This window comes from Hibiscus syriacus, unplaced genomic scaffold (genome assembly GCF_006381635.1).
Source record: "Hibiscus syriacus cultivar Baekdansim isolate YM2019G1 unplaced genomic scaffold, ASM638163v2 tig00110483_pilon, whole genome shotgun sequence".
NCBI classification, from domain to species: domain Eukaryota; kingdom Viridiplantae; phylum Streptophyta; class Magnoliopsida; order Malvales; family Malvaceae; genus Hibiscus; species Hibiscus syriacus.
In genome coordinates, this window is record NW_024062759.1 from 1,625,085 (window position 1) to 1,637,959 (window position 12,875).

General features: G+C 33.7%; 2 protein-coding genes across 5 annotated transcripts; one reads left to right on the forward strand and one right to left on the reverse strand.

The window, feature by feature from the left end:
• Window positions 1-534: 534 nt before the first annotated feature.
• On the reverse strand, window positions 535-2,708 carry LOC120129240 (beta-amylase 1, chloroplastic-like). Its single transcript, XM_039146798.1, has 3 exons — window positions 2,388-2,708; window positions 1,147-1,672; window positions 535-548 (listed from the first exon to the last, which is right to left on the reverse strand). Exons 1-3 carry the CDS (start codon window positions 2,706-2,708, stop codon window positions 535-537), a joined length of 861 nt encoding a protein of 286 aa, XP_039002729.1.
• Window positions 2,709-3,136: 428 nt separating this feature from the next.
• On the forward strand, window positions 3,137-7,812 carry LOC120129176 (ELMO domain-containing protein B-like). 4 transcript variants are annotated; one of them, XM_039146751.1, is made up of 10 exons: window positions 3,137-3,335; window positions 3,744-3,924; window positions 4,020-4,122; window positions 5,028-5,125; window positions 5,720-5,788; window positions 6,048-6,163; window positions 6,258-6,312; window positions 6,487-6,607; window positions 7,190-7,332; window positions 7,563-7,812. In XM_039146751.1, exons 2-10 carry the CDS (start codon window positions 3,784-3,786, stop codon window positions 7,662-7,664), a joined length of 948 nt encoding a protein of 315 aa, XP_039002682.1. In that variant the 5' UTR covers window positions 3,137-3,335; window positions 3,744-3,783; the 3' UTR covers window positions 7,665-7,812. The 4 variants fall into 4 exon arrangements, with proteins under 4 accessions (XP_039002682.1, XP_039002681.1, XP_039002684.1 ...); XM_039146750.1 differs by having other exon boundaries at window positions 3,137-3,324; XM_039146752.1 differs by having other exon boundaries at window positions 3,177-3,194.
• The last annotated feature ends 5,063 nt before the right edge of the window (window positions 7,813-12,875 follow it).

The window sequence follows — 12,875 nt, forward strand, 5'->3', positions numbered from 1 at the left end:
CGAACCTTGAAACACCATAGGAGAAAATGGGTAAGCTCCCTTTTCCAACTTCTCTTCCATTCTTTTCTTTCTTCTCTTCAACACTTTGTAAGTTGTTTCTTCATCCGGAATCGGCTCATAGGTTTGAACATTCAAGTTAAAACTCACTTTCTTCCTGATTTTAGCACTCGATCTCTGCTTAGCTTTATTTTGTAATGTTTCATTTAGAGAAACACATTCATAAAAAATCAATTGACCTTAACTGAGATTTCTTAGTATCATAAGAATCCAAGGGTTCATTGCTAACAAGTCTATGCAATAACAACCGGTAAATATAAAAAAAAAAAACTGGAACTTTACTGAAGCATTATCCAAAACACACGAAAAATGAAAAACTCATGAATCTGCAGGTCCGGGGAGAATCCGATTGACTGGTTTTCGACGTTTTCTTTTAGTAGAAATCCCAAAACACCCAAGGAAACACCCCCATTGTAAAAAGAACAGTTTAAAAGAAGATAAACAAGTAAAATTTTGTTGCAAGGATGATAATACCATTCAGTTCTCAGAGACTAGCAATCCAAATAGTTATGGGAATAACTATTTTAATGAAACAGTTTCGAAAAGAAAGAAGAAGAAGGGGAGTTAACATGGTTAAGTGCCACTTCAGCAAAAGTAACGGTAGGTAACAGTAGGGATCAAAATAAAAATGAACAAAAAGTTTGGTGATTGTATTGCAAGTTTCAAAAGTTTCATGTCCAAAATGAAGAGAGATAAATGTTTAGGGACTATTTATAAATTTTACCCTTTCTTTTATTTGAAATTCTACTATCAATTAATATTATTTTAAAGTTTTTTTAACATTTTATTTAAAAAACTGTGTTTTATTAGGAAGTATGTGTTTGCATTTCGTATTTTATTTATGGGTAAACTACGCCAATGGTCACTGATGTTTGGGTAAGTTTTTGTTTTCACCACTAATGTTTCAAAAGTTACAAATAGGTCACTAACATTATCGTTTGTGACAAAATGGTCATTGGCCGTTAACAGCCGTTAAGAGGCGTGACGAAAAATACAACTGGACCGTTATCTGTTGAGTTGGATCGTTGACCGCCATTTTGATTGGCTTTTCTTCTTCTCCAACCCATTCCCTATCTTCTTTTTCTTTACCTTTCCCCTCGTTCATTTTCTTCACGAATCCAACAAAGCGTCTCCAGTTTTCTGGATGAAACAACGATGGGTTCATCCTTAAGTACGTGAATGCACACATCTCTCTATCGAACGGATAGCCATCAACATCCAACGATGACGCTTGTAAGATCTGCTCGTGGGCGTATTCATTGTAACGGGGAAGTGCATTCTCCCCGGCAAGTGGAACTTGCGCTGATGCAGTAGCAAAAGCTACTTGCTTCACCAGCTTCTCAGGTGCACATAGTGCATCTTGAGGCTGCTCATGATCACGCATCTCTATGCAAGTGAAGTTGATAACGGCACCATGACGTGCTAGCATTTGAGCAATCGAGAGGTAACCGTCTCGGTACCTTGTGTTATAGTACCCTGTTGTGAGTTCAGGAGCATGGGATCGGGTTCCGTAATGCCAGTGGATTCTAGCAATTTTCACAGAGATCTTCACACCTTTGCCGTCAAAAATCGATGTCGCAAACGATAGAATTCTCTCACCGTGTTCCAACAGCATCTGAGAATACCAGGAAAGGAAGAACTCGCCATAGACACTATTCTAACCACCACCTTCTTTCTTGAAAAAATTTACTGCATGGAAGTCGGTAATAAAATCGGTTTGATAGCTCATCCTAGTTCCTTACACCCCCGGTCCGCGGAGATGCCTCGAGTGGAACCCTGGGGCGCTACCTGGCAAGGAGGATCGTGGAGATTGGTGTGAAAGACGTGTTCTCAGTTCCTGGTGACTTCAACTTGACTTTGTTGGATCATCTAATAGCAGAACCTGAGCTGAACTTAGTCGGATGCTGCAACGAGCTTAACGCCGGATATGCAGCCGATGGCTATGCGCGTGCTAAGGGCGTGGGAGCCTGCGTCGTCACTTTCACTGTAATTTGCTTGGAATTCCTTACATTGCTAGAGAGCCAGTGCCCTTCTTTCTTGCTCCATTGTAAAGTTCTTCTCTGACTTCCCTTTTTTTACAACTTTATTGGTAAAAGATTAATTTTTCATAAAAAATAATTTTAGGAATGAATGATGGGTTATATAATCTAACAGTACGTGATAGAGATAAGGACTGGTTGATTAATCGGCGGGCGGGTGTCGGGTACTGATTGGTTTTTGTTTTAACATTGAATAGGATTTCTTGCATTTATTCTCGCACAATCAAAATCTTGGAAGAATTTTGTATCATGTATGACTCGTTTTCAAATATCTTCTCTCTTGAGATTTACAGCAACAAATATCGGAGCATAGGGCTCATACTGTGATGTCATGTCTTGTGAAAATGAGCAAATTAAGAGTTTTGTCACAATGAAGCCATGGAATGTTTCGACATGGAAGAGTTCTTTCAGCTTTTCATCACATATTACTTTACTTTTGTCAAACGGATCCTTCACCAAACAGCCAACAAAGTTTGAAAACATTTTAAACACGATACATTCATATATCCAACTTGGAAAATAACAGGCAGCTCCATAGAGCACTGGCAAAGAAACTGAGGAGAAATACCACTGCTGTGGAGAACTACCGACGGATCTTTGTCCCCCAGGCATGCCTTTGAAGCATGGGAATAATGAGCCTTAAGAGTGATAAGAGGATTGTGTCATGTGTGTGATAAGAGGAAAAGAAGAAAAGTGCAGAAAAGTGAAGAGAAAGAAAGAATAATAAAAGTGAAGAAAAAAGAAGATGGAGAATGGGTTGAAGAAGAAGAAGAGACAATCAAAATGGCGGTCAACAATCCAACTCAGAAAATAACGGTCTAGCTGTATTTTTCGTCACGCCTCTTAACGGCTGTTAACAACTAGTGACCATTTTGTCACAAACGATAACATTAGTGACCGATTTATAACTTTTGAAACATTAGTAGTGAAAAAGAAAACTTACCAAACATCAGTGACTATTGGCGTAGTTTACCCTTTATTTATTCACTTTTACGGAAGTCAATGGATTTAGAGCAAATAACAAATCCAGGAAGGAGAAGAAACCGGACAATAAATCTTCAAAGCTTAATATCCGTTTTCTTAAAACTCTCTTAATTAGTAAGCAAAGATTCAACTCAACTCAATTCGCTTTTTTTAATATTGTTGTGCTTTGCTTAGCGTCTAGGTTTTCCTCTTATACATTAAGGCTTCTGAAGATTCGGTTTCAGCAGCTCTCTTCAGCATTCGGGTTAGCTTTGTTTTTTTTTTCCCATTTTCCTTTGCTTTTAGTTTTCTTTTGGTTCATTACTTTTTATTTCTGGAAAAGTAATGAAATCGTTTTTTTCTCTGTGGTTTTTGTTTTCTTTTTTACTTTGTTAGTTTGTTATTCAAATTTTAAACCAAATCTGAACTTTTTATTAGAATTATCTTGTCTAATTTGAATGCTTCGTATCATTTGAAATTCTGATACTTGTTTTCCCCCCTCTTTACGGCAGTTTTGAGATCCAGATTTGTAGCTAATTGGAAAATTTGAAGATAATTTTGTTGTTGATCTAATTTCTTTAGTGCTAGTTGGATTTAGGGCTACTTTCTTGTTTAATCTATTATTTCAGTTTTGAGGATTTTGATATTAATTTTTCCCTCTGCTGGCTTTTAAAATGTTTTCAGGATTGAAGAAGAATTTAGTGCAAAATTTAGCCTGTAATTAATGAGGTCCAGCACTGTGAGAAGGCGGCTTCATCATGGGGATGTTGGAGATAGAAGGAATGAAAATTACGAGTCATCAGGATTGGATGGTTTAGATGAACCTTTGTTAGGGAATCATGATTACGATGACAAACATCCTGAGGTGATCATTTCGTTATTTTTGCCAATTATACCTGTTTGCAAGAGAAGGGATAGAGTATTGTAAATGTTTAATTTAGTTTGTTTGATTTGTTATAGGGGAAGATGACAGAGGAAATTTGGGATGACGAACGAAAGAAGGAACAGTTACATTGGACGCTTTTGTTCTCGAACTTGATCGCTCAATGGGCACAGTGGATAGGTGTGGTTTTATCATTGTGGTTTCTTACTTACATATGTGTGTTCTGTTGTTTATAATACATATAATTGTGTTTAACTTCGAAAGTTAGACCATTAAACTAATCAACGACTACCTTGGTTGCTGGTTTTTAATTCTGTTTCTTCCCATGGATTTTACACCAGTCGGCTTCAAATGGGTTTGAGAGAAAAAAAGAAAAGAAATTTGTAGGTTGGTGGTTTTGGTATATTATTCTTGCTCCACTCTATCCTGTCTCTCCTTTTAAATTATTATTTTACCCCTTAAAATATTCTATATTTTGTTTGTCTTTAATAGAGATATGCTGGATATATACTAAAATCATAATATATGCATTATATATTTGTGCCTTTTATATTATATATATTGAGTACAATTTTATATGGAAATTATGATCATGAATAATTGTAATATATGTTCCTTGTAATATTAAATAAAAAATCATTAGTACAGAGGTGAGGTTTATGTGTATGAAGAACAGATACATGGAATCGATATTTTCAATATTCATGCAAGAGCGGGGAGGAGGTGGATGAACCAATCTTCACTCCATTGTTATCTCTATTTTGTTGAGTATTTTGGTTTAGTGGAGTGGCATTTGGTTGTTTTTGAGTCTGCTTTGAATTTACTTATATTGGTGGGAGCCTTTAACATGTGTCCGGAGTCCTCCCTGTACATCACATTCTCTATGCATGTGCCAAAGATTCACCCAATAAAAGTACTGTTTTTTGGGTATCTTTCCATCAATGTAATTTATAGAAACACTTGCCCCCCTTACTATCTGTTTTACACCTGTACTCACTCATCACATGACTTTTTTTGCATCTTTCCATTTTTTTAACATTATAGCAGTTTGGGTTACTGATAGTTGAATCTTTGGCTTTTTCCAGCAAACATTGTCTTCGGATCTGGATCATTTATTGCACAATTTTTACCTCTTCATTCTAACACTCAGAAACTTATCGCGCCTACTCTTAGTTCTTTACAGGTATTATCGGCATTACACTTTTTTCATTGTAAATTTCTGGATCTGAATAAGCTTTTTATTTGGGGGTTGGGAGGGGTGTTTATATAGGTACAGCTCTAATAATCAACATATGTTTTTACCCCTCTGTTATTTGTTCTGTTTTTAATTTATTTTGGTCTTCTATTCCTTTAGTGGGCAAGAGGTAAGGAATCTTTTCCCGTCTTTTATGTATCCAAGAGGGGTTCAGCTAGGTTTTATCAATTTGCATCTTAAGGTCTTGAAGCATCTATTTATGTGCCCGTAATACAAAAAAATTAGCTCTAGTCATAGGGAAACAGACAAGCGTAATTCGGGGCTGAAAGAGAAATTCGTTTGAGTTTTGAAGCTTGTTCTAAGAATCTGCTTGGTGGTATTTGGAACTCACGGGTTGGAGGATTTTTTCTTGTAGATTTTTTTGTAAGAGTTGAGTCAGAAAATAGCACAAGTTTTATGTGCTTAGGTTATTTTGTGTTTGTCTTTGGAAAGAGCAAAAGACCTTGTTGTCACTGACCATCATGTTGACTTTATTATTTCTAATTTGTTGTGTATTGATGTTTCCATATTGTGTTCTCATAGGAAGCAAGGCTGAGAAATCTACAGCAAAGACTGGGAGTCCCATTTGATGGATCTCGGTTGGATCATCAAGTAGGTTTCACTGTAATCAATATTTAGTATGTTTGTTATTTTTTAATCCTTAGTTTTTCTTCCCATTTTTTTAAATTCATTTCTATGAATTATATTATGCATGAGACACTTTTTAATTAAAAGAATTTGCCAATTCCATCAAATTTCTTTTGTAAGCTAGCCACCGCCCATCAATACCAAGTATATGCAGGTGTTAGAAATTCCTATATATCACTGTAAGGCTGCTGATGACTTCTTTTTTCTTTCATTTGGCTTTTAGGATGCTCTGAAGCAGTTGTGGAGATTGGCTTACCCTAACAGGGTGCTTCCATCTCTTAAATCAGAGCTTTGGAAGGACATGGGATGGCAAGGCCCAGACCCTTCAACAGATTTCCGGTATGCCAAGGGTTTTGCCTTAACTGTTTACCTTGCACCCTTTTCTCTCCCTGACGTATATGCTTATTCTTGATTGTTTCGATGTTGTTCTAAGGGGTGGAGGATTCATATCATTGGAGAATCTCATATTTTTTGCTAAGAAATATCCGGTTTGTTTCTTTTTCCATAAATTGCATGGATTACATTTCTTTTGATTATGATCTATCATATGATAATGGGCTTCTTGCTTATTTCCTTATATTAACATATGCCAAACAATTATTTATACATCAGCATGAAATATAGCCAGGGTTGATCAAACTCTGATTTGGTCTTTTGAACAGGAATCTTTCCAGAGGTTGTTACACAAACAAGATGGAAACCGAGCTGATTGGGAATATCCATTTGCTGTTGCTGGTATCAACATTTCATTCATGTTGATACAGATGTTGGATCTGCAATCAGGTAATGTAAATTCAGGACTGGATAAATATTGAATGGTTGAAATAATAATAATAAAAAACCCTAAACTTATACCAGTTACCACATTTTGCAGATATTCCCGTATTTCTCTTTTTTTTCTTTGGTAGGATATGCCCCTATACTTTTGGTTATACCCAAACAAGCCCTCTACCTTTTAACATATACTGAAATAAGTTGCTCATCTTTTTTACTGAAATAAGCTTCTAAACTTTAATTTATACATAAATAAATCTTAGCATAAATCATCATCTCCTTTGAAACAAGGGTTTAATTAGGTACAAATTGAGATAAGGTGTGTCTGGGTATAATAAAAGTGTATGAGCTTGTTTACAAAACAAGTAATTGTACTTCGAAGGCTTTTTCAATATTTTAGCTATAATTGTGTTGCATGCTCATTTTTGTGCAATGTCCATTGCATCGGCTGAGATTTGTTATCGACACTTCTTGCTCAAATAATTGCCATTACGTTTCTACTCACTGGAAACTCGTGTGTAACAAAGTATATTTTCTGCCTTATGTTCGACTCTGTTGAATTTCAATGCTGTAATCATATTTTACCTGCAGGAAAACCATCTTCCATGGCTGGAATCCGATTTTTAAAACTACTTGGGGAAGATGAAATGGCATTCGATGTTCTTTATTGTGTAGCCTTTCAGATGATGGATGCACAATGGCTTGTGAAACGGGCTTCGTACATGGAATTCAATGTAAGCTATTTTAACATGTAGATCTTGAGCTTTCTACTTTTTTAATTCCATGGTTTGCATCTATGTTGCGTTGCAGTATATTTTTCTTGAGCTATTCGTGTTCAACACCAGAATTCAATATGACATAGACGACCTTCCTAAAATACTATAAATACATGAAAAGACAGAAATAGAACATATCTGTGTCGGATTGATGCTCCAACCTAGATCAAACACAAATTTTTTTGCAGGATGTTCTGAAGTCTACAAGAACACAATTAGAACGAGAGCTCTCACTCGAAGATGTATTCAGCGTGAAAGATTTACCGGCATACAATCTGTTGAGAAGGTAACGACAGTCGGAGAACATATTTGTTTCATCATTTAAAGCACATTTGGCATACATCATTCCTTTGTATGGAAGTAACAGACCGATGAAAATTGGGTATAGTTCATGTTGACTTTGGAAGAAGGTTAGAATTTGCAAATGCCCCCCCCCCCAACACGTAATATGATATTGAGATTTGTATTATCAAAATTCAATATACAAATGTGCCGTGTTAATTATATATTTGAATATTTTATTAGTCGTAATTTAAAAATATATATAAAAATAATTGAAATTATAGTCCATTAGAACAATGGATACAAGTGAGATACTTCGCACTTCATTGGACGTGAATATGTACATATTTCGTGGATGGTAGGATAGGGGTGAGAAAAAAATTGGATCCACGGTGTAAGGACAAACGGTTTTTTTCGCCCAATTTTATTTATTATTATTATTATTATTTTGGTAAAATAGAGCTTTCAGACTTTTAATTTGGGATCAATTTTTAATTTGGGATTTACGATATTTTCTATGGTACAGGGAAATTCGTCACCTTGAGGTGACGAGTTTCTGTGGATAATATTATTATATTTCGTGTACTATTTAATTAATTTATAAGGAACTCGACATCTTGAGGAGACGAGTTTTATTAAAATAATATTAGTTTTCAGTTATTTACTTAATTTGGAAATTGAAAATTAAATCGAAGCGGCTAATTCCTTTAAAATGATATTATTTAATTAATATTATTTTTTTAGTTTTTTTCATGGTTGTTTTCTTTTTAATATTATATTTAAAAAAGGAAGTCGTAATGCTAAGATTACATGATTTGAGTGATCATATTCGGTTGTTATTTTTATCTTCTTAATGTGAAGAGTTCGAACAGTCATACTGATATATGAATGAAAAGTTAAACATATTGTAATAGATTTTGTTTAAAAGAACAACAAACTATAAGCATCAAATTAAATCATTAAACATTATATTATGGATATAAAAACAACGTAAATAGGACTAACGTTACACACATTTTAAACGGTAAATAAAATCATAAACATATCAATATTCAATATGATGTTTAAATCTTCGTAATCAGTAGACTCGTCAAAAGTAATATAAAGTTATTCAATTCTTCATGTTTTTTCTTGTTGTCGTTCACGCACAAATTGAAACCATGCTTCTGAGTCTCCATCATTTATGTTTGTTTCTTCATCATTTGTCTGAGTTGGTGGGATGATCAAGTTGGAAGTAACATCCTCAACCATACGAGCAAGGTCGAGATCAACGAACTCTACAAACAAATCAACATTAGGCAAAGAATGATAGAAGTATGTCTTAATCATACATCATCCCTTAGATGAAACCTCGTACATGATAGTGAAAACCTATAGTATAACAAAGATATTTTTTTACTGCTTCCAAGTTGAACCCTTGTTTGTATATTGAACTTCAACTAGTCTAGTTGAATATTTTGTTCGAAACACATGGTTAAAGATTTGCAATAATAAAATACATTTGCACGAATAATTGTCATGCTCGCAAAAAAACTTAAGCTTTGGCAGTGAGACTGAAGTTTTTTTTAGATTTTTTAGCATTAATTATAGTGGCATCAATCCATAATACATTTGGTTATATTCCCGTCTTACTACAAGTTGTGGATAGCGAAAAGGAAAGCTATGACACTATTATACGTTGATTGGGATCAGTCGTACAATGAGCTTCCACATTTGTTGCACGTAATGAAATTCTTCATCCTAGGAACCATTTTTTGCTCTTATACTTATCCTGCGACCACGTTTGATGGACGTGTTATCCCAGGAAAAAGAGTTTCATAGGCTTGTTTTGGGCTTTGAAGTCATCCATTGAAGGTTTTTATTACTACAAACAAATAGTTCAAGTGGATGACATTCTTCTGTATGGTATATACAAACACGTCCTGATGATAATTTTTGTACAAGATGGTGACAGAAACATTTTTTTTTCATTGTCGTTGCCATTGTAAAAAAAGAGTCCGAAGAAACATGGAATTTCATTATGTCAAACTTGTACTTCCATGTTGTCACTCAAGATGGGGTTTGTATGATCTCAGACTGTTCACCTAAGTTGTTAGCCACAATTGCAAGACCATGAAGTAAGTGTTCGCCTCCCCATGTATTTCCGACATATTGCATACACCATATCGCTTTAAATGCTATGACGCGATTTAAGAATAAGAAGATCAAGAAAGAGATTACAACGTGTTTAACTTATTATTTTTTTTCCTTCATTTATTATTATACTTAAATCTAACTTTTTTCAGGATATGCTTTACTACAACCGAACCTTCGTGCAAGGTTGAAAAATATGAGAAAATATAGAGAAGTGGTTTATATAACTTTGCAGCTGAACACCTCGAGAAAAATGGTCACAAGCATATGGCGATCAGGGTCGATGTTACGATCATATGAAAACCAATCTTGTCGAACGTATCAATTCAGTGCTTAAAGGGACTAAACATCTTCTGGTGGTAAGTATTGTTCGGAAAACTTACTTTAGATTGGGTAAAGTATGGACAGACAAAGGTGCCCAAGTAGAGGCAATGCTCAACTAAGGTAGAAATTGGGCTCTATATCTGGAGAAAGCAATGAACAAAAATAAACATATACAACATCAATGTATGTTCATAATTTCACCATACTCGATTTCGATTACATTATCCAAGCACTTGTTCAACCACATGAGGGTGAGAATTCTGCCACTTACACTGGTAATCTAAATAGAAGATGGTGTAATTGCGGTCAATTTCAAGCCTTCAGATACCCATGCGCTCACATGGTTGATGCATGTATACATGTGAATGTAGACCAATACTCATGCTGATGATTGTTATAACTTGCATACTACGCACAACATATACAGTTTTAACTTTAAGTATCTCCTAAACGCTGCATATTTATAACACCTTTATCCTGTATACATCCTTATATACGAACTAGAGATGTCACATCAACTGTATGAAACATATACTATTCAAAATTCGTTAAAATTTTGTTTCGTTCATAAACTTGGTAATTATAATGAAAAACACTAAAAATATAAATATACTTATATTAAATTAAAATACTATTCAAATAAAAATTATAAAATACTACTTACCATACTTAATATTACTATATTTTAATTTATATTATAAAACCATATTTAAAGCATATATCAAAGCGTTTAAAACACTTATATTATACATGTCACTACATAAACAAAATACCAAAATAGATGTCCTTATTGATTTAAATAGTAGCTTGATTTTCTTGGGATTATGTTAATTTGCTCCCTACTTGGCAGCCTTTTCTTTTCATTTCCTTACGTGTGAACCGATTACACGTTAAGTATTTATTAAGTGAAACGTCATTAAAATAAAAATAAATCTAAACAAATATACTAAATATCATATAAAAAAACATGTATGTAGAAATAAATAAAATAATAGTTAAAATGCATAAAATTAAACTATTCAAAATAATTCACGTAAAACATGTAAGAGTAAATCAAGTATCCGAGTAACTCATACTTTTCGTAATCATATAAACTCGTAATAATTCATACTTGTAATTATACACAATGTTTTATAACCGATAATATTAGGTACGCGAGTCTTGTCAAGTGTGCGTGCTATATGCACATAAAAAGTGCCTCGTAGATCTAGTATTGCACTTGAAAGTGCCTCGTATTAATGCACTCGAAAATGCCTCATAGGATTGCACCATAGGTTCCATATATACATATATTATATAGTCACTCAACCTCATGATATGACATTTGTACCTCACACTCTCGAATATACACATTGGGTTTTTATTAAAATTATAACATTCACATGTAAATTCATTCGAACATATAACAAAAATAAAATATCAGAAGAGCATGTCTAGTGAAATTCATATTTAGAAACATCTAAACTCGGTATAATGAAATTATATAAAAATATAATTTCTAAGTACGTTTTTTTAAATATTTCTTTTAAATAACTTAGGTCGACTCATCGTAAGTCTTCCTCATCGTATAAATATATATAAAATAAGTTAAACACACTCACTTTTGCCTCATTAGTAAATATCAGTGTCGATTTTACTTTTACTCCGATCATTTGCATTTCTCTTTTTGTTCGGGTTGACTTTGGTTGCAATCCCGATCTATCCAAAATAAATTATCTGACAATGAAATTCAAAACATATGTCAGTACATATTAAGCATGTGTTCGAATAAATTCAAAATATAACAAATACATATTCAAATGCTAATTTCTAAATACTTCCTCCCTAGTCTTTGAAAATAATATTCCTTAACTTTAAACCACTTAACTTTCACAATTTATCAATTAGCTCCCAATTAAACATTTATTTATTTTCCACCCCTACATTTCGAAATTCTCCCAAAGCAATCCTTTCATGATCACCTTCATGCTAATTTAACCCTTACATTCACCATTCTTTCATAACTTCCAGCTTAGCACTTCAACTTTATATATTTGCATTTCCATCACTAATTATTTCCAATACCTTTCAAATTGATCTTCAATCTTACACCACTTTCCAAATTAGCCCAATTCCACGTTATAACAATAATTTCCAGCATTGTATATCAATTTTCAAAAGCTTACATCTTAATCTTTTAACTTTTCAAACCTTGCAAAATGGCCCCTAACAACTCAACCAAGATCTAGTTTATCCAAATCATCATTTCAAGCATACCAAATCATTTTAATACTCAATCTAACCCATAGAACATTTTTGTAAAATTTTCCAATAACTCCTCACTATGGCCGAAAATCACATATTAATCCCCTAATAATCTCCAATTTGTTTTCAAGCTTAATTCATCATCCAACCTTCATTTCTAATCATTTCCAACCATTCTAAATCAATTACACATCAAAATAAACCAAGAAAATTTTCCTCCTTAAAACTCATAGTGGCCGAATACCCATATAGGCCCCTCTAATTAGTTTTATTCATTTTCCTTGCTTGATTCTAATTCCACACTACTAACACTTTAATCCAACCTTATTTCATTGAACTTACATCTTCTCTTCATTCACCAAAATCACACTTTTCATCATTCAAGCATGAAACTATGAAATACTTATACCAATTTGTGGAGAAACTAGTGTAGATGATTTTTCTTATTTCATAATTTAGTCCTAAAACTCAATAAAATATATCAAAAATGGAAAAGAAAATTTTTACTCACCTTGCTA

Excerpts from the sequence above, each read along its gene's own strand:
- LOC120129176 (XM_039146751.1), top strand. The coding sequence starts at position 3,784 with ATGAGGTCCAGCACTGTGAGAAGGCGGCTTCATCATGGGGATGTTGGA. Across the intron at positions 4,123-5,027 it reads TCAATGGGCACAGTGGATAG|CAAACATTGTCTTCGGATCT; the intron begins GTGTGGTTTTAT and ends GGCTTTTTCCAG. Across the intron at positions 5,126-5,719 it reads CTACTCTTAGTTCTTTACAG|GAAGCAAGGCTGAGAAATCT; the intron begins GTATTATCGGCA and ends GTGTTCTCATAG.
- LOC120129240 (XM_039146798.1), bottom strand. The coding sequence starts at position 2,708 with ATGCCTGGGGGACAAAGATCCGTCGGTAGTTCTCCACAGCAGTGGTAT. Across the intron at positions 1,673-2,387 it reads ATGCTCCGATATTTGTTGCT|ATGCTGTTGGAACACGGTGA; the intron begins GTAAATCTCAAG and ends TGGTATTCTCAG.